This window comes from Zea mays, chromosome 4 (assembly GCF_902167145.1).
Source record: "Zea mays cultivar B73 chromosome 4, Zm-B73-REFERENCE-NAM-5.0, whole genome shotgun sequence".
In the NCBI taxonomy this organism is placed as follows: domain Eukaryota; kingdom Viridiplantae; phylum Streptophyta; class Magnoliopsida; order Poales; family Poaceae; genus Zea; species Zea mays.
In genome coordinates, this window is record NC_050099.1 from 2,111,196 (window position 1) to 2,132,083 (window position 20,888).

General features: G+C 44.8%; 2 protein-coding genes across 6 annotated transcripts; one reads left to right on the plus strand and one right to left on the minus strand.

Annotated features, from left to right (window-relative positions):
• Window positions 1-6,066: 6,066 nt before the first annotated feature.
• Window positions 6,067-7,739, minus strand: LOC118476844 (uncharacterized). 3 transcript variants are annotated; one of them, XR_004857646.1, is made up of 4 exons: window positions 7,427-7,739; window positions 7,158-7,307; window positions 6,974-7,021; window positions 6,067-6,288 (listed from the first exon to the last, which is right to left on the minus strand). XR_004857646.1 is itself a non-coding variant. In XM_035967147.1 (4 exons), exons 1-4 carry the CDS (start codon window positions 7,457-7,459, stop codon window positions 6,278-6,280), a joined length of 261 nt encoding a protein of 86 aa, XP_035823040.1. In that variant the 5' UTR covers window positions 7,460-7,565; the 3' UTR covers window positions 6,067-6,277. The 3 variants fall into 3 exon arrangements, 2 of the variants coding, with proteins under 2 accessions (XP_035823040.1, XP_035823039.1); XM_035967147.1 differs by having other exon boundaries at window positions 7,158-7,326; window positions 7,427-7,565; XM_035967146.1 differs by having other exon boundaries at window positions 7,158-7,614.
• A 1,039-nt stretch (window positions 7,740-8,778) lies between these two features.
• On the plus strand, window positions 8,779-12,033 carry LOC100279016 (uncharacterized). 3 transcript variants are annotated; one of them, XM_020551468.3, is made up of 2 exons: window positions 8,779-9,017; window positions 11,687-12,033. In XM_020551468.3, exons 1-2 carry the CDS (start codon window positions 8,906-8,908, stop codon window positions 11,935-11,937), a joined length of 363 nt encoding a protein of 120 aa, XP_020407057.1. In that variant the 5' UTR covers window positions 8,779-8,905; the 3' UTR covers window positions 11,938-12,033. The 3 variants fall into 3 exon arrangements, with proteins under 3 accessions (XP_020407057.1, NP_001145556.1, XP_020407058.1); NM_001152084.1 differs by lacking the exon at window positions 11,687-12,033 and adding an exon at window positions 9,106-9,513 and having other exon boundaries at window positions 8,846-9,017; XM_020551469.3 differs by lacking the exon at window positions 8,779-9,017 and adding an exon at window positions 11,461-11,601.
• Window positions 12,034-20,888: the final 8,855 nt, after the last annotated feature.

A 20,888-nucleotide genomic window follows, 5' to 3' on the forward strand; every position in this document is an offset into this window, starting at 1 on the left:
CTTGGTAAACTCATTACCTTTCTAGCACAAGTTGCATTTTTGGGTTGCCCAGTTACATGAGAATCAATTGACAAGTTAGGAGTGGGATTGTTACCAATGGGACAATCCTTGCATTGATGTCCCTTCTTTCGGCATGTGTAGCATAGGCGCTTTTCAAGTTTTGAAGATTTCTTCTTTCCTTGTTTGTTGCCTGCTACTTGGTTAGTGAAAACTTTCTTTTCTAACATCATGCCTTTTTGCTTTAAATAGGGACAAGATTTAACTAAGTGTCCCTTCTTTGAGCATATAAAGCAAAGTTTATCATCCTTGTTAATAATCAAGCCATTTTTAATATAGGGACATGATCTAATCAAGTGTCCCTTTTCAAAGCATTCATTACACTTCTTATTTTTCTTAGTGTGAAGTGTGGCTTGATCATTACCTTGGATGTTACCTTTCATGGAGGCATGGTTGAGGCTTTTCGAGGAGGTGTTGATTTTCTTCTTTTGTTTCCTCCTCTTGGTAGTCCTCAAGTCCTTGACATTTTCTTCAAGGGATTTTGTGCATGCCTCGATTGTTCCCGTCTCAAGCTTCTTCACCATGTGATCACGGTTATCTTGAGAAGGTTGAGGAATGCACTTCCCTTTAAGTTGTGTCAAGCTCATTTTTAGCCTCTCATTTTCTTCTTTGAGCTTTTGATACGTATCATCATTTGTTCCTGCAAATTCTAGCTCAAGGGAAGATTTGCTTGTCGACGGACAACAAGCATTAGCACATGGTAATATATTATCAATATGAATACATGTGCATGAGTGAGGTTGTTTGAATTTTAAGTTTTCTATCACAACCTCATGAGCAATATTTAATATGATATGATCATCCATAAGATTTTCATGAGAGCATAGGAGCATATCATATTTTTCTTGAAAAGCTAGATTTTCAACTTTTAGCTTTTCTATTTGGTCCTTAAGCAAGGCATTCCTATTTACTAATTGAGCGATACAATGTAAAGTGTTATCTTGCTCAATTGAAATAGTTTCATACCTTTGGACTAAATCAACATGAGAGCACTTTAGCTCCTCATGTTCTTCAGTCAATTCGTCAAAGTGTAGCATTTTCATGGAGAGAACATCTTCTATCCTTTGACGAGCTTCGCTTTGCTCTCTCGCTCTTTCTAGAAGTTTGAGCATGACCGCCTTATCTTCTTGGCTTAGGCGAGCGTAGAGTTGCACAAAGCTTCTTTCTTCCTCCTCTTCCTCGTTTGTGCTTCCGCTATCATTTTCATTAGCCACACAACATAAGTGGGAATCGAAATGGGAAGACAAACCTTTTGGAGAGGTGGATTCATCGTTTGGTCTCCATCGTTCATTTTCTTCTTCTTCCTTGCAAGGGTTAGTATCACAAATACCAAAGGAAGTAGAAGTACTACATGAACTATCATATTTGGACTCATCAAATTTATTTTTAATTCTAGTCCAAATATCATGCGCATCAGGGATATGTTCATCATAATTTGTAATGAAGGCATGATAATCTTCTTCGCTAAGAGAATTACCTAAGATGTCAATAGCTAGATGGTTTAAACGTATACATCTTTGATCTTCCTCAGAAGCATCATAATCAGAGGGAATGATACTCTTGTCTATAATTTGTTCTAATCGAGGATCTAGAGTTCTAAAAGCATTTAGTACACTAGATGACCATGAATCATAGTTAGAACAATCATCAAATAAAATCTCAAGAGTTACCTCCTTCCGAGTTGAGTTCTCCTGGGTCTTCTTGTTCTTTTGGGATCTTCTACGAGCCATCACTTCGAGTTGTTAGACTCAAGATGAAGTGCCTAGCTCTGATACCAATTGGAAGTCGCCTAGAGGGGGGGTGGATAGGCGAAACCTGAAAATTAAAACTTTATCCCCAACTAGATCCCTTGATTAGTGGTTAGAACAAGATAAACAATTATCGGAGTATAAAAGCTAAGTCCTTTGCTTGTAAAGAATGTTGCTTTGAAATAATGCGGAATTTGATAATCAATACAACTACTAGATATGTGGATAGTAAAGCAAGAAGGCTTAGATGAGAAGAGCAATAAGTCAAGTTTCTTTCTTGCGAAGTGTTGCTTCACTAAATGAGAATTTAACTTGAAGCAACCCCAAATTATATTGACAAAGAATAGCGCAAGAAAACTTAGAGAAGGAAAAACAAACAAATCACAAGCAATAAACACAAATGACACGGGTGATTTGTTTTACCGAGGTTCGGCCCTCGAAGGCCTAGTCCCCGTTGAGGAGTCCACTCAAGGACGGGTCTTTTTCAACCCTTTCCCTCTCTCCACCGATCACACAAGGATCGGTGAGCTCTTCTTCTTTTCAAGGATCACTCTCGATCCCACAAGGACCACCACACTCTTTGGTGTCTCTTGCTAGCTTTTACAAGCCTCCAACACTTTGGAGGAAGTTCGAATGGGAGTCAAAACTCCACGCGCAAATGAACACAAAGATTAAGCACACACTATCTCTCAATGTATCTCACAAGGCACTAGGGCTAAACTCAATTGAGTAGCTCTTAATTGCTCGCTCTCTCTTTTGTGGCACTTGTGTTGGTTGTAGTGGGCTAGATCTTGTGTATAGGATGTATCAATGAATATATGTGGTTGGGAGGGCTTGAGTATGTCAACTAGATGACTTGGAATGTTGCTTGAACTCCCACTCCTTGAAGTGGCCGGTTGGGGTGGTATTTATAGCCACCAACCAAATTGTAGCCGTTGGAGAAGGCTGCTGGCGATGGGCGCACCGGACAGTCCGGTGCGCCACCGGACAGTGTCCGGTGAGCCGCCACGTCAGCCTGTTCGTCAGGATTGGAGCTGGTCGACCGTTGGAGGCTTTGTCCTCATGCGGCACCGGACAGTCCGGTGCCCCTCTGATCCTCTGATCTGACTTCTGCCGCGTGTACTATTTCGCACTGTTCACTGTCAGAGTCGAATGTTGGCGCAAAGTAGCCGTTGCTCCGCTGGCACACCGGACAGTCCGGTGAATTATAGCGGAGCGGCCTCCCTTTTTCCCGAAGCTGGCTAGTTTGGAGCCGCTTCTCTCTGGAGCACCGGACACTGTCCGGTGGTGCACCGGACAGTCCGGTGAATTATAGTGGGGCCGCGCCTGAGAAACCCGAAGGTGAAGAGTTCGAAGGCAATCCTCCCTGGTGCACCGGACATTGTCCGGTGGCACACCGGACAGTCCGGTGTGCCAGACCAGGGAGCACTTCAGTTTCTTTTTGCTCCTTTGTTTTGAACCCTGTCTTGTTCTTTCTATTGGTTTCTGTTGAATCTTTGACACCTGTAGAACATGCAATCTAGAGCAAACTAGTTAGTCCAATTATTTGTGTTGGACATTCAACCACCAAAATTATTTAGGAAAAGGTTTAAAGCCTATTTCCCTTTCACCTAGCTTATTTATGCCAATAGAGTTGAGCTCATTGATGATTAGATTTAAACGAGAATACATGTCTCTAACAAGCTCATCATCTCTCATAGCAAAAGAATTATACTCATTTAAGACTAGGCAATGTTTTTGCTCACGGACATTTGATGCGCCGTCATGGAGCTCATGCAATTTTAGCCAAATCTCATTAGCAGTTTTCAAGGTAAATACTTGATTAAAAATATCCATGCTAATAGATTCATATAAGCAATTTTTGGCTCTAGCATTTAAATGAATTTCTTTTTCCTCACGTGGTGTGTTTCTTGGGATTCTTGGGGGTTTCATCCCATCACGAGTGACTCGCCAAACACCTAGATCAACGGCCTCTAGGTAACAAGCAATTCTAGCACTATAATATGGTAAGTTAGTCCGTCGAAGTGTGGTGGCCTATGGGTATCCATCCTTCCTCTAAAAAGTGTCGGCTCTTTCAGCGGTGAAGGTAAAACGTTTCAAATGAGCGAAACTAGGCTCTGATACCACTTGTAGGAAACGGGTGACGCCTAAGAGGGGGGTGAATTAGGACTTCTAAAACTTTTGCTAAACTAGGCCACAAATAAATCCTTAGAGCAACACCTATGCAAATAATCAAACTAGAATGTGCAAACTAGGTTTTGTCTAAGTGTTGATACCTCTACCGCAATGTCTAAGTTTCAATCTACACTATATAAGCATGAATACAAGATTGAAACTTAAATGCTTAATATAAATGCGGAAACTTAAAGAGCAAAGTAGAGAAGCAAACTCTCGTGGATGACGCCGGTATTTTTACCGAGGTATCCGAAACCGCGCAAGGTCCCGACTAATCCTCGATTGTGTCCCTACGCAAAGGGAAGCCCACGCGAGGGCCAAGCACCTCGGTCGAGTAACTCCATAGAGAGCCGCGGGCCTTCTCCACGCGCAAGTGGTGCTCCGCTTCCGGCTCCTCTCGGACGCTCCCCGCCGTCTCCACTATCGAGCTTCCGGCCGAAACACCGCGGGCCTCGTTCCCTCCGATACACGGTGGCGGTCGTGACACAAATGTGGTTGTCACGGTCTCGCAAGACTCTCGCCCCACTCGGTACAATTACAACGGCTCGCGCAAGAGCCAAGGGGTTGTGTGGTTTTACAAAACTCACTCAACTAACTAGGGTTCACCTAGAGCAAGCGCTTATGCGGTCTAACTAACCTAAGCACTTCGCAAAGCACCTACGCTAATCACCGAGTGATTCTATTAAGCACTTGGGTGTTTGAGCACTTGGAAATGTCTACAATATGCCTTGGTATGTTGCTTGGGCTCCCACACTTGGAAATGGCCGGTTGGGGTGTATTTATAGCCCCCAACACAAATAGAGCCGTTGGAGAAAAGCTGCTGCTTCTCTGCGACACACCGGACAGTCCGGTGGTGCACCGGATAACGCACTGTAGCATGTTCGGTGCGCCTAGTCATTGCCCTGTCAGAGGAGGTGACCGTTTGTGTCGCAGGCTTTTTACACCGGATAGTCCGGTCCTCACACCGAACAGTCCGGTGGTCTTTTCTTCGGGTGCCACCTGGAACTAGCCGTTGGGCTGCGGTTCCCTGGTGCACCGGACAGCCCGGTGCTCCACGCACAGACAGTCCGCAGGCAGCACACTTGGACTTTTCTTGGATATTTTTAATGTCTTCTTTTGAGGTGTTGCTTTGCTCAATTCCTTAGTCCAAGTAAATCTTGCATCCTGTGAACTACAAACACAAACACTAGAAAACTTATTAGTTCACGGATTGTGTTGCTCATCAAACACCAAAACTCAATAGCCAAATGGCCCGGGGTCAATTTTCCTTACACAGTTGCTTGACGAGATGGTGAGCACGCCCTCCTTGTGCACCGCTCCTACTGCTCCTTGCTGAGCTCGACAGCGCTGCCTAGGTGCCCCCACCGGCTTCTTTCACACGGTAGTGCCCTTAGCTCCACCACGGCGCAGTCGTCACCAACCCTAGCTTTGGTACCATGTAGATTTTTCTAGAACACTGGAATACTTAGGTAATGGAAGCTCTGGGCTTCGATTAGTAAGGGAAGCCCCAGCCAGGACGCGGATAGGCCACCAACCGCGTGATTGCGTCAGCATTTATGCTGGTATAACCAAATTATAGAATTTGCATATACCATGCAACGAATCTGGGAAGACAGTTCACCTATGCATGCGTCATCATTTATACCAGGATAAATATATTGAATAATATGCATGAACCATGCAAAAAGAATATGCTGACGCGCAAATTACGTGGGTCGACTTTACAAGTTTGTTCAGTGTTTTACGACTACATAAGAACATGAAACGTAACATCATAAAACCATTTATTGTATATACGTGACCAGTATGTGCGTAGATCTGGGTTGGTTTGAGATTAGGAAACTAGTGCTGTAAATTCGCGATAAATGTGGGACGGTTACCGTGTAAATCGTCGATCTGTTTCATAACAACGAATGAGGTGCAAATTACGGCGCGGAAATCACGCGATCCGCTCGGGTGGATTTAAGCATAAAACGTGAACCGAAATAGCGTAAATGAATAAGAAATTTACGTAAATTATCGATCTGTTTTGTAACGGCGAATGTGACACTTGCTATTTAGTGGAAGCGTAAAACACAACAAGGTGTATCGTAAAATTTTGTTTGAAAATGTATAAATCATGATGGTTATAGAAGGCATTTGTTTTTGTGTATAATATGCCAAAATATAAAGTACATCATACATAACCACATCAAATTCTGGATATTAATTAATCCTTCCAGCTGAGAAACGTTTAGGAGTTCCCGAAGAGCTAAGCAAAACAGATTGACTCCATTCCAGTTAAAACTTCAAGCTCCTCACCAACAACCTATCACAAGGATAGTCAAATTGATGCAGGCTACTTATTACTCAAAATCAAATTGTTCAAGTATAGTCAGCTATCATACACAATACAATTTGACAATAAAAGAAAGGAAACAACATGTATAAATGAGTTTGTGTTTGGTAATTGAATCATTATTTGAATATATAAAGAGGGCTAAAAAATTATGACATATATAACCTTAATTTACAAAAATACAATGAACAAACTGCCAGCAAGTGAAGACATTCTTTTCTTTAATAAACTCTGCTATGCATACTTCCAATATTGCAAGACCTGAGAATCAAAGCCCTATTATGCACATATGCTGAATACAAAATTTAATATTTTTCCTGAACCCTCCCTAACTCATAGCTATAATACTTAAGATGTCTCTACTAAGAATTGTATAACTAATGAATAACAAATCTTACTAGCTGCCAATGTTGAATCAATAGATCTTACTATGCTGCAAATTCTGAATCAACACACACAACGATTCATCCAGCACAATTAATGCCAAGCCTCATACACCTTATGTAACCCAACTATGACATAAATTCTAGGATAAAATTTATTTACAGAAGGAATATATATATTTTAAGAAATGATACATACAGAGCCAGAATGATATCTAAAATCAGAAAATTCTGAACCATTGCAAGTCACATCAAGGGATAATTTATAGTACCTTGTAAAAGTACCTCCTTCTGGGCTCCAATCCCTCCACGGCTGTCGGCTGGTTTAAAATGTGACAATTTCCAGTCCATTTGAATCTCAATTTTGGAACCACATCGCACCATTTGAGTGGTGTATCATATCGAACTGCAATAGACTACATCACAACATTTGAGGGGTGGGATCAAGGGAATCACCTTCAAACTTCTCTTGGAAGAAGACCTCGCCCGCAACGACGACGATAGAGGCGATCGCGTGAAGTGTCGTTACGGCGTACGAAGACCCCTGCAGGTCGCCGTCCAGGAGATGCCCGATGGAAACTTCTCGAAGATTTTGACTAATCGGATCTGAGCCATGGTCCAGGAGCTGGGATTTGAGGATGAAGAGGAGGCCGGCGAGGGTTCGTACGGGGAAAGGAGGTAAGGTTAGGGGAGGGAAGAAAATGAGGGAAACGAAGGGAAGGCACCTCTGGAACAATGACGGGGAGGCGATCTGCCATGGATCTCGTCTATGGGGACGCTTGTCCGCCGCGGTCGTGCTGGCTTCGCCGTGCTCGCTCGTGTCGCGCAACCGCCACCACTGAAACCCTAGTCTCAGCCATCGCGGAAGGCCAGGTAGAGCGGTTGGTTTTATACGATGGTACATGAGCGTAAACATGTGTATAACTAAGCGTAAACATTATAGTGGGTGGACCAGATGGTGCGTCTGGTCAACCGGGCGGGTGGTCGGGGCTTCCTATAGTTAAACAGAGCTCAGGACTATATATATATATATAGTACACTAATGGTCCAAGAACAATACAGCCCATTTTATATCACCTACCCACAGTTCCTAACTGGACAGGTGAGAAGCCTATGCTAAAATCCATAGTATTTAATCGAAGGACATTGATAGGACAGTATATATTTAAGTCAAGAATATTATTAGTGGTTGGATTCATTTAATAAATTCATAGTATCCTAAAACACGCTTTAAAAATATTTGGATAATGATGTATTCATCATCTAAATCTATATAGATTGAGGTGGATCGAGGTATAAGTTTTAGGCCCTGTTTGTTTCCTTCCATGATTATATAATCTAGCTTATGGATTATGTAAGTACCTATTAATTTGCTTATGGATTATCATAATCTAGGAATCTAGATTACATAAACCACCTAATAATCTATATTGTTTGTTTACCTCTCAACTTATTTAAATTGTGTTATATAATCTAGTGGGTAAACAAATATGCCTTAGTTTAAACTTGATCTTAATCCAACCTAACACATATGCATTGAGGTGGATACGAAGGTGTATCCAAACCGAGTACTTCGTATAAGGCACTGTTTGGAAGCTTGGTATTTTTACAGTTTTGAGACAGTACTATAGTATTTAATGACATCGTAGTATTGAAAACCAAAAGGTGTTTGGTTAGGTAAAACATAATTTTAAATGCCATGATTTATCCAAAATCGTAATATGTTTGGAGTTTTAGAAACTCCACTCAGGACGACCTCAGTTTACGTTTGTTCTCTCTATAAATACTTTGGTTTTCTAATGAAACCAAACACATGTCTGTTTTAAGCAATACCGTGGTTTTACTATGGTAAGACAATACTGTAGTATTTATGTACAAGCTTGTTTGGTAATGCAGTTTTGGCACTATCAAACAAGCCCTAAAGCATCCAACAATCGTGAAGTGGAAGTGGAGACGACGAGAATTAGATAGCGGCACAAGATATCAAGCCATCAATAAAAGTTATCTATTAGATAGCGGCACAAGATATGAAGCCATCATCAATATATTAAAGGTATCAAGAGCGTAGCTAGTAGCCACGAGAGGAAGAAGCCATCAATATATATGTGTATATATATAACCATGAGAGCTAGCGTTGAGCGATCAATCGATCAGAGGAAGAAGCAACAAGCGTACAGAAAGGAAGAAGAACATTTGTGATCATCATGTCGTCGTCACTCGTCAAGACGAACAACGCGACCCAGGCCGTGTGCGCTGCTGCTCTTTGCATCGTGCTTGTGATCATGTCATCTACTGCGATCTCAGCCATTCAAGAAAGTACGTACATATAGCTACTACCTGTGATTGAACTACCAAGCCTGTGAATTGAATTGCATATATATCCATTAATTATGCATGCATGCAGTTGAGACCCTGTGCGACCCTGTGACAAATGGTGTATGTGACGAATTGGGAGCGTGTGGGCGTGAGTGCCAAGCAAAGGCGGCCAAGCACAAGCAGAGTGTGACCAAGATCACTTGCGAGAGGAATGTTAACCCTGTAGAGTGCTGCTGCACGTTTGTGGCTAGAGTCGCCAGCCATGTTTAAATTAACTGACACTGCTAGCTGGATGGATTCACCTTCATGAATGCGTTAGATCCTAAAGCGCTCCTGTATCTAAGGCTCTGTTTGTTTCGGCTTCTGGCAGCTTCTGGCCACCAAAAGCTGTTGTGGACTGCCAAACGCTCAGCTTTTCAGTCAGCTTCTATAAAATTCGTTGGGGCAAAAACCATCCAAAATCAACATAAATACATAATCAGTTGAGTCGTTGTAATAGTAGTAATCCGTCACTTTCTAGATCCTGAGCCCTATGGAAACTTTATCTTCCTCCACACGTAATGTAATAATACTCAGATTCTCACCACAACCAGATTCCCCTCACAGCCAGATTTTCAGAAAAGCTGCTCAGAAAAAAACTGAACCAAACAGGCCCTAAAGCATCCGTGATTAAGTTGGATCCACAGTTAATTGCAAATAAATGTGTTTTTTTGTCCTTGTGCTCGCCTGCTAGTGTTTCACCCAATAGATTTTTGACATATCCTATCTAATCATATATTTCTATATCTATATCTAAATCTATATCTATACCACTATAGATATAGACGTCTTGGTGGTTGGCTCCAGCCTCCGTGGTCCTCCAGGTCTTTTGGTTCGACTGTGTTTCTTGTTTGTCCTCATCCTTGTGTGTTGTGTCTTTCTCGTGTCCGTCTCTGACCCTCCCCTTTTATAGGCCAAGGTGGGGGTCAGTTATCGACTCCTTTTAGAAGGAGCTAACGAGACATGGTAAAACGAGACGTTCTACCTCGGTAAATTGTGCTTGTCGCCTTGCGCCCCGATTGATTGGGCTTCCCTAGATGCGTACTTTTTATGGCATGTGGTATGGGTGACATGGAAACTTAACGCCATCATTACTGCTTCTGCGCCATGTCGACCCTTGGCCTCTGTAGTATGGATCTCAGCATGGCTCATCGTATTGCGGGTCCTGTAGATGGCCGACGTACTCAGGCCTATGCTCAATATGTCAAGAGCGTGCCATAGGCCGAGAGGCCCGTAGGTCATGAGTGGGAGATGGATAGGCTCTTCTACTGTGGTTCGGTGCCAGACGTAGTTAATGCAATCGAGCCAGTCTTGGGCCAGGCGAGTAGCCCACTCGAGTTGCCTCCTCTCGGCTCGCCCGACCCCGAGTTCGGTGCCTCGAGGTTTATCCAAGGTCGGGTGCTTCCAGGATAGACAATTTCCTTACCCTCCTGTTGATCAGTGGGTCCTAGTAGTCCGGAGACCTTTCTCCAATACTCTCTCTGACTGGTGGGCCTCAGAGGCCTAGGGATCTTTTCCCCGGCACATATTGATACATATTCTATACCAAAGTTATAGTTCTTCTCAAGATTTAAAACTTTGTAGTTGAAACTTTATTAAGTGCTAACAACACAATTCTACATTTCCAAAGACACCCAATCTTCAACTTCCGTTCGTAATGCTAACAACACAATTCTACATTTCTATTTGTACTTTGTAGAGGGGGTTCATAAGACAACCGGATATATAGAAAAAAGAGGTTTATGAATCATTTTGTAGATGTGAGCTTATTAATCATTGTTGATGTTGCAGCGAATAAAAATATATAATGAATATGACCGTTAAGTGAAAGTGAAGCAATATATATAATTTTTTTTTGAAAGGGAAAAGGCAAAAGAATTGCCTTCCAATATATTAGATAAAAGGAGAAAACACTGTACAATAACTGGCACCAGAAATGGCGCCAACACCAAAACCACTAGACAAGCAATACCTAGCTAGCACCACTGAAAAAAAATCTAATCCTCTGGACAGGCCCGCAGACACTACTAGCAGGCCAGACCTCTACACACAAGATCTTTCACCATCTGCATCACTTGTTCTGGCGTTCTCTGTTGACCTTTGAAAATTCTGTTGTTTCTCTCCAACCATAAGCTTCACCAGAAATGAAATAGAAGGCCATCGAAACTTAAATGCTTGCTACAGAGCAACCTCAGCCTGAACCACCATTCGCTAAGTGTCTGCGAATATATATCATGAGATCTTGATATAATATAGTATTATCATGAGATCTTGATATAGTGATATTTATTAGAAAGTAGTACATAATATCAAACCATTAATTTTAGGTATCAAGAGAGTAGTACCATGCAGAAAGGAAGAATCATCTCTCTTTTATCTCTTTCTCTATATATACACAGAGAGAGATAGCTAGATAAACCAAGAGAGGGAGAAAGAAGCATAGACAAGAAATCCTCCCCTCTCATCATAATGACGCAGACCGTGTGCGCTGCTCTTTGCATTGTGCTTATGATCATGTCATCTACTGTCCCAGCCATTGCAGAGAGTACGCAGATCTTCTTGCGAACTGCTATGTTCTATATATATGGTTTATATATGCTAACTAATCTGTGAGTTGCATCAACACGCAGTTGAGACGCTATGCGACCCAGTGAAAGACGGAGTATGTGACGCGCGGGGAGCGTGCGGCCATGGATGCGTAGAGAAGGGCATCAAGCTCAAGTATCAGCTGGTGAAGGCTACTTGCGAGATGCATCTTAACCCTGTAGAGTGCTGCTGCACGTTTCTGACTCCTCCTCCGGGCGTCGTCGTCACCAGCGGTGGTGTTGGTGCAGCAGTTGCGGTGGAAGACGATATAATGCATGGCACACCTCTTGGTTGAGCAGCTTTTAAATCCTAAATAAAATGCACTTTGCATATAAAGCATCCATGATATATGTTGGATCCAATTGCAATATATAAGTGTGCCTTTTTGTTCCTCGTTCTTGCCCAGTACTCCCTCCGATTTCCTATTAGTTGTCGTTTAGGACAACGACACGGTCTCCAAAATATAACTTTGACCAATGTTTTTTTTGTTAAAATACAAATGAACTCTTAATACATTTATACTTTTATAAAAGTACTTTTTATGACAAATTGGTGCATATAAATATTAGGTTCCAAAACTAAATAACAAAATAGTTATTTGTAGTCAAAATTTTATAAGTTTGATCCGAACCTTATCTCAAACGACAACTAATAGGAAACCGGAGGGAGTAGTGTTTTGCCCCCCAAAAACTTTACGGAGCAACCTCTTTGATTATTAACAGAAACAACGGTATATATCTCGAGACCACCTCCATCTAAATATTCAGGTATCCTCTCCCACCTTCAATTCATTAATCACCGGTAAATCAATTGACAGAAGCGGGTATATATGGTATAGTAGCTAAAAACATCTCAATCTCTTTTAATCATTGATAAATCGATAAACTGCATCCTAAGAGATTCACCTCTTAAAATAGTTATATAAAAAGAATCTATAACTTTTTCATAAGTCGAGGAATTAAGATAAATTTTATTTTTAGATAATAGAAACAAAAATGATGCAGCCTTCTGCAGTAAGTAAACTATATACATACAACCTTAAAAAGTCCAAATTAAAAAAAACACCATCAAACAACAAGAGAAAATATCTTAAAAAAGAACACATAACGAATCATGAATCCTGTAATGTAGCATTGGACCTTCCATTGCTATATGCTCTCACATCTGCACGTAGAACAATAGGAAAAAAAGGAAAAAAAAGTCATGTAGTAAGTTAAACACTACCGGAATCAACCTCTTCGCCGAGAGCCGGAAGCACTCGGCGAAGCCTTAAAAACACTCGGCAAAGCCTTTGCCGAGTGTAACACTCGGCAAAGAAGGCTCGGCAAACTGTGCATCGGCAAAGACTTCTTTGCCGAGTACTTTTTCTCGGGCACTCGGCAAAGATCTTTGCCGAGTGTCAGGGTGCACTCGGCAAAGAAAAGCGACCGTTACGGCGCCGGTTGACGGAGACGGCGGCTTTGCCGAGTGTCAACGGTGACACTCGGCAACGAAGATATCTTTGCCGAGTGTCCGCCTGGCAGCACTCGGCAAAGCCGCCTTCTGTGCCGAGTGCCGCTTGGGACACTCGGCAAAGAGCCCGCCAGGGAGGGTCCCCATGTCAGGCTCTTTGCCGAGTGTCCCAATTGGCACTCGGCAAAGACGATCTCTTTGCCGAGTGCCAGTGACATAACACTCGGCAAAGAACCTAAGCCGGTGCCCAGGTCTGTGCTCTTTGCCGAGTGTTATGACCCAGACACTCGGCAAAGAGCCTCTTTGCCGAGTGTTACACTCGGCAAAGTGACCAGTATGTACCTTTTTTATTTGTTTTTTGTTTTCCATCCACACAAACAGAAGATATCACATATATATCACATATATACATCACAGATATCATCACAGACATAAATAGCCAACACAAACATAAAACCGTGACCACAAACATAAATATCCATCACAAACATAAGTGTTGAACACAAACATAAGTCTCAAACGTCGCAAGCTCTCACATAAGTATCAAACAGAAACATAAGTATTATACATAAGTTCTGAAGTCTAAAACAATGACTCATGGAGGTGGGCGGTTTGGCCGGGGTTGCGTTGGGCTGAACCCTTCCGGAGGGTTGTTGGATGCCGCCCCAGATTGGCCCTGCACAGAGAAGAGATAGCATGTGTTATACCAGATGCATTACAAACATCTAACTATAATTTTGATACTCACAGGAGTGTGGAAGAGAGTAGGGTCAACTGGGGGGAACAATGGAGGTGGCGGAGCGATGCCCTGTGCGGCGCCAAGGCTCTGCATGTACTGGAACATCTCCGCCATCCTCTGATCAGCCGCCGCCCGCTCCGCCATTATCCTCGCCTCCATCTCTTCTAGTTGGGTCTGTAATATTACAAGCCAACGTTATAGTAACTCAAAGACTAGGTATATAACTAAAGGAAGGACGAGTTACAGAAGCACTAACCTCGAGTTGTGAAATGCGATGCTGTGAGCTGTCGTGCCGAGGTCGAATGGCTGGGCTCGAGCCAGTGCTCCTTGCTCTCACCTGAGACAGAGTGGGAGTGGAGGACGAGTCGATTGCCCCGTCGGCAATCCAGTACCGCCCATGTCTCTTGCCTCCTCCGACCCTCATGAGCACATCGGGGTCGATAGGCTCGGTGCTCGGATCATAGTCTGGGCCATGGACCTCCTGCGCCATGGCGGTGTAGTCATGGAGGCGGCTGTAGACGGCGGGGTTGGTGTAGGCCTCGGGCCCGTCATCCGGGTTGTAGGTGACGTCGGACGTCGCCTTACCCTTATGGGCCATAGCATAGGCCGAGAAGGTGGAACAAGGCCGGCCACCATGTGACGCCGACTGCAACGAAAACCAACGAGATAGTTAGAAATAATATCTAACTTAGTGCTATATATCGAAATAAAAAGGTGGCGTACCCATGCTTCGGCATATTGGCCCAGGCTCCGGCTGCCTTGGTGGTGCGAGGGACCTTGCATCTGCAAACGCCGTTCCCGGCTAGCTGTGTGCACCTCGTCCCACTCAGCCGAACACCACCTATCCACCATCTGCTCCCAGCAGAGAGGATGTGCGGCGCACCAATGTGGAATCACCTGCAAAGTAAACACATAAAGTGCATATCAGAAGATAAAATAAAATTCATGCATGGAGTACTGGTACCAAACATGCATGACTTTACCTGCAGGTACTGCTCCCTGGTCAACGACATGGTTCGGGCTTGAGGTTTGGTCACCTTCTCCCCAAGGACGGAGCCGTGGTAGGTGATGATGGCCTGGATGCGGGCCTCATAGTGCATGTCCACGACGAGCTTCTTACAGCACGTGGTGGCCACCACATCCGCCCTAGCCTCGTATCCAGCATCGCATCTGAAGAAATCCTGCATACAAAAACGATGTATCCATACATTATTTCAAGAATTTGCAACGAATGCGACATATTTTATATTATACTAAGACTTACCCACAGCTCTTGCTTCACCCGCTCCGCCTTGTTATTGAATTCCCTGCCGTCCCGGTCTACTGCATAGGGGGCGACGGCGTAGTGGTCGAAGGGGAAGGCTGGGCCCGTCACTCCGGCGTACTCCACAAGTCCAGGGAAGTGTTCCCTGCACAGCAGGCCGAGGATGTTGTTGGGGGGGCGACGATGACCCCCAGCATAATCCAAAACCGTCCAAGACCTGTCCAAGTGTTAAATAAAAATTATTAGTTTATATTATGATTTTGAACACATAATATGAACAAGAATGAAGAACATAAAGTTACATACCTCTCCCCTTCCGGCCGAATCAACGGCCGTCTGTCCCGAAGTATGGGACGCGGCGGGAGACTCGCGGGGCCTCGCAGGTAGATGCTCCTCGAACTAGAGCTGCCTGAACCTGAGGCGTCCTGCTGCTGGTCGTCGTCGTCCTGCTGCTGGTCGTCGTCGTCCTGAGGCGCCGCCTGCTGCTGCGCTGCCTGCTCTGCCTCGTGCTGCTGCGCTGCCTGCTCTGCATCGTCCGCCGTCCTACTCCTCCTCCCCCTCCTCCTCCTCAGGAAACCGCCCACCATATTTGTCCAACAACCTGCAATTAAGAGTAAACAAATAAGCACATATAAAAAGATGTATTTAAAAACAGGTGCGAAATAAAAAGTCATATAGCATTACATCGATTAAAAATAATCTTCATATGTGTCGGGGTTAGCCGGATCAAAACTCTCATCATCACTATCAAGCATTTCAATCTCAACACCATCGGAAGACGCAACCTCATCATTGCCTTCAAGGATTACTAAGTCATTATCATTTTGCACCTCATCATCCTCCTCATCAACAACCATTTCAATATCTACGTCCATTCCGATAGCTTCTGTTAAGTCTATCTCAAATCGCCCTTCTAGCCCATCTTCTTGGAAGAACTCTCCATCATATGTGTCCGGGTCTAAGTTGTAATCTTCATCGTTAGGAACAGGTAACCTCCCATGCGGCGATACCTTATACACAACATCCCAACCCTTAAGATGTTCTTTCGTTTGACACGCATATGGGAGATAATACACTTGTGTGGCCTGTTGGGCCACGATATAGACATCGTCTCCTGCTAAGGTGGAATCTTGTCGAATTTCGACTATCCCAAGATTAGAATGTGTCCGTCTCGTCACTTGAGGGTCAAACCAATGACATTTGAATATCACTGGAGTAAGAGGTTTGGAACCATAAAAATTGAGCTCATATATTTCTTCAATTCGTCCAAAATAATCGACATTGTCAAGGCCCGGCGTAAAGACTCTAGAACACGTTGTTTTCCGATTGGGCCGACTTTGGTCGTAGTGTGTTGTGCGAAAACGGTATCCATTGACGTCATACCCAGAATATTTCTTGACCCTATAAGCAAAGCCGTTGGCTACTTGTCTCAACTCGGCACTCATAGACAGATCTCTTTGGCCCTGCAAGTATTCGCAAGTTAAAAGACGCTAAATTGAGTTCAAAGACGTATCTCTTTTACAAACTAAGCACGTACCTTACGTTTGAACCAGGAAATGAAATCGGGCAACCCATTTCTCGCACCCTTTCTAAGAAGAGCGTCATATTCCTGTGGAGTGGGGTCCCTTGATCGACGCCAGAATTCATGAAGAAATTGTTCCATGTATGGCGTCACCTCTTCAAGGTTGGTCAATACGTATAGCATGATATGTCGCCACTCTTCATGTGTCAGGGTCTTCGTGGTCGAGCCACTTGCGCTTCCGAGTTGGCCTCGAAATATGCTAAGGTTCGATTCATTGTCGCCATCATTGTAACGAGGGGGTGGATTATGCACGCTCGGCAGTTTGTCACCATAATAAGTTGTTGTGAAGTTTGAGACCTCCTCTAGAATGTATGCCTCTGCAATGGAAGCCTCGATTTTGCATTTATTTCTACATTTCTTTCGAATAGTCTTTAGACATCTCTTGATTGGATAGCACCAACGTCCCTGCATGGGGCCTCCCATTCGTGCCTCATAGGGGAGATGAAGAATCAAATGCTGCATTGGATTGAAGAAGCCGGGTGGAAATATCTTCTCAAGCTTACACAGTAACACGGGGGCCAATCTTTCCAAGTCTGCAACCACGGTCCGAGATAACTCTTTTGCACAAAGCTGACGGAAGAAATAGCTCAACTCTGAAAGCGTTAGCCAGACATGCTCAGGGACATAGCCTCGAACCATCGCAGGAAGAATCCGTTCAATCCATATGTGGAAGTCATGACTCTTCATCCCTAAGACTCGCATAGTAGATAAGTTCACCCCCCTACTCAGGTTAGCTGCATACCCATCAGGGAACATCAACATCTTGATCCACTGAAGTACTTCCTTCCTCTGGGCCCTGCTTAGGACGAAATCGGCCTTAGGCCTTCTCCATGTCTTTCCGCCATTTGGCGGCTTCATCTCTAGTTTTGGTCTATCACATAACGCTGCCAGATCCACTCTTGCCTTCACATTATCCTTTGACTTATCAGGAATGTCCATAATTGTTGCCCACAGTGCCTCGGCAACATTTTTTTCAGTGTGCATCACGTCAATGTTGTGTGGAAGGAGCAGGTCGTCATAATAGGGGAGCCGAGTCAAGCCAGACTTATGTGTCCACATATGCTGCTCACCATATCCCACAAAACCACCTTCTGTATTGGCCACGAGCCCATCTATCTGTTGACGAATTTCGGCACCAGTCATCGTTGCAGGTGGGCGGTCTGTCACTACGACACCTTTCGTAAAGTTCTTGATGTCTAGGCGGAATGGATGGTCAGCAGGAAGAAATTGTCGATGTTTATCGAAGGACGAATATTTGCCACCCTTTTTCAGCCAAATGAACCTGAGAGCTTCCTTGCAAACTGGGCATGGGAACTTACCGTGAACACACCAGGCACAGAATAGCCCATAGGCCGGTAAGTCATGCATGGAGTACTGGTACCAAACATGCATTCTGAAGTTTGTCTTCGTAGCTCGGTCAAACGTCCATACCCCTTCCTCCCAGGCACGTACCAATTCATCGATCAAAGGCTCCATGTACACGCCCATTTTGTTCCCCGGGTGTCCGGGAATTATCAACGACACGAATATATTCTGCCTTTGAAAGCACACACCAGGGGGGAGATTGATTGGGATAACAAACACGGGCCAACATGTGTACGGGGCAGCGCTCATTCCATAGGGATTGAACCCATCTGTGGCCAATGCAACACGTACATTACGGGCCTCTTCGGCTTTCTCACGGTGAATGTCATCAAAGTGTTTCCATGCTTCACCATCTGATGCGTGCACCATCTTGTCAGGATTGTATCGTTTTCCATTTTTGTGCCAAGTCATCTGTTTCGCGGATTCCTCTGTCATGTACAGACGCTGGATCCTCGGTACGAACGGAAGGTGTCGTAGGATTGTCAAGGGGATGTTGAGCTGCCTCTTTTGTCCATCACCAGAGTCTACCTCCATAAACCTAGACGAATTACACTTGGGACAGTACTTTGCCTCCGCGTATTCTTTCCTAAATAGCACGCAGCCCTTCGGACAAACATGAATCTGCTCATACGTCATCTTGAGTGCACGAAGTAGTTTCTGTGCCTCGTACATGCTCTTTGGCAGAACGTGATCATCCGGAAGCAGACTCCCAATAACCGTCAACAAGCCATCGAATGCGTCTCTACTCATGCTGTACTGCGACTTGAACGCCATTACACGCCCAATGGCATCCAGTTGAGAAACCTTTGTCTGGCCGTGAAGGGGCTTCTGTGCCGCGTCGAACATGTCGTAGAACGCCTTTGCAGTCGGCTCTGGCTCTTCATCCATACATCCTCCCGTGTACTGTGCCTCCTGATAGTCGTTCAACATATCCGCTACCCCCGCATCCGCGTCATAATCCTCGACACGTTGTCTCAGCACCTCCTCTCTCGTACGATGCGCTTCACCATGAAATATCCACCGAGTATAGCCCGACGTAAATCCATTCTTCCAAATATGTTCTACCATGGTCTTCTTTGGTTTTCTTTTCCGGTTATCACATTTGCTGCACGGGCATGGGACTAGACTCGCTCCTTTAGCAGCTTCGCCATATGTCCGTTCCACGAAATCATCGGTCTTTCTAATCCATTCAGTGGTGACATCGTTCCTTCCTCTACGGCCCGTGTACATCCACTCACGGTCCTCCATCCCCTAACAGAAGCCTAGCAACAGAAAATTTCGGCAGCACCTCCCCTGCACGGGGAGGTTTCGAAATCCTGCAAATAAAACTATCAGCACGATGGCTGTCTTCCACGCATAATTCAACGACACGATGGCCAGCAATCACACACATATATATATATATTCAATCTATGCATGTTTTAGAGTTTGGCATTCTTTTTTTAATCTACTAGAAAAAAGGTTATCCACACAATGGAAATTCTAAGTACAGAATGGTTAGATATAATATAGCTCTAACTATCCATCACATTATCAATCACATGCTCAACAAAAATAAAGAATGATTTACCAAACGGCGGCGTGGTGCCGGGCGCGACGGCGGTTGAGGGCGAGGTGTGGGGACGACGGTTGAGGCCGGGTCGCGGCGGTAGCGGTGACGGGGCGCAGCGGTGGCGGTGACGGGGCGCAGCGACGGTGTCGGAGGGTGGGCGGGCGAGGGAGAGGGAGAGGGGCGCGGCGGCGTCGGCGGGCGGGCGGCTTTGGCGAGGCGAGGGGCGGCGTCGGCGAGGGGCGGCGCACGGCGCACGGCGCACGGCGAGGGGCGAGGGGCGGCGAGGGGCGAGGGGCGAGGGGCGGCGCACGGCGCACGGCGAGGGGCGGCGAGGGGCGAGGGGCGAGGGGCGGCGCACGGCGCACGGCGGACGAGGGGCGGCGTCGGCGGCGCACGGCGAGGCGAGGGGCGGCGCACGGCGGGCGAGGCGGCGGCGCACGGCGAGCACCGGTGACAGAGACGAGTGAGAGGAGAGGAAGGAGAAAGGAGAAGTCGCGCGGGGCGTTTATTTCTCCTCTTTGCCGAGTGCCCGCGATCTGGCACTCGGCAAAGATTTTTTTTTAATTTTAAAATATGTTTTGCCGAGTGCCCTAGAAGCGACACTCGGCAAAGGCGCCTTTGCCGAGTGTCATCCGGGAGACACTCGGCAAAGATTCTGTCATAACACTTTGCCGAGTGTCACCCTTTTGACACTCGGCAAAGCCATCTTTGCCGAGTGTCATCTCCAGACACTCGGCAAAGTATATTTTCATTTTTTTTATTTTGTCTCCCAAACTTTTTGTGGTATGTTCCTACACTATGTAGACCTACATGTATCATTTGTGGACAATTATAACATAGTTTGCATAGTTAGTAGATTTAGTTCGTTTATTTGAATTTCTTCGGAAAATTCAAATTTGAACTGCAGGTCACTCGAAACTTGGAAAACCGTGCATGAAAAAATGATATTCATGTTACTTAGCATAAGTTACGACCGATTGCAGAAGCGTACCGGAAACTTCGAGCAACATGCTCACTAAACATGGCCGTGAACTTGGCATCCACATGTTTAAAAATTGTATAAAACACAAACAAAGTCAGAAAATCATGAAACTTGTCCACGTGTCATGATATCATATGTATAGGCTGTGATAAAAAATTTAGAATGTTTGGAGAAAGTTGTGAGACACTATGTGTAGAAACCTAAGAGATCCACATGAAATCTAAGAGTTATTTCATGTGGATCTCTTAGGTTTCTACACATAGTGTCTCACAACTTTCTCCAAACATTCTAAAATTTTTATCACAACCTA

Coding starts and splice junctions, on each gene's coding strand:
- LOC118476844 (XM_035967146.1), bottom strand. CDS start 7,605: ATGTACCATCGTATAAAACCAACCGCTCTACCTGGCCTTCCGCGATGG. Junction 7,022..7,157: donor CTTCCAAGAGAAGTTTGAAG/GTGATTCCCTTG, acceptor ATTTTAAACCAG/CCGACAGCCGTGGAGGGATT.
- LOC100279016 (XM_020551468.3), top strand. CDS start 8,906: ATGTCGTCGTCACTCGTCAAGACGAACAACGCGACCCAGGCCGTGTGC. Junction 9,018..11,686: donor GATCTCAGCCATTCAAGAAA/GTACGTACATAT, acceptor ATCAACACGCAG/TTGAGACGCTATGCGACCCA.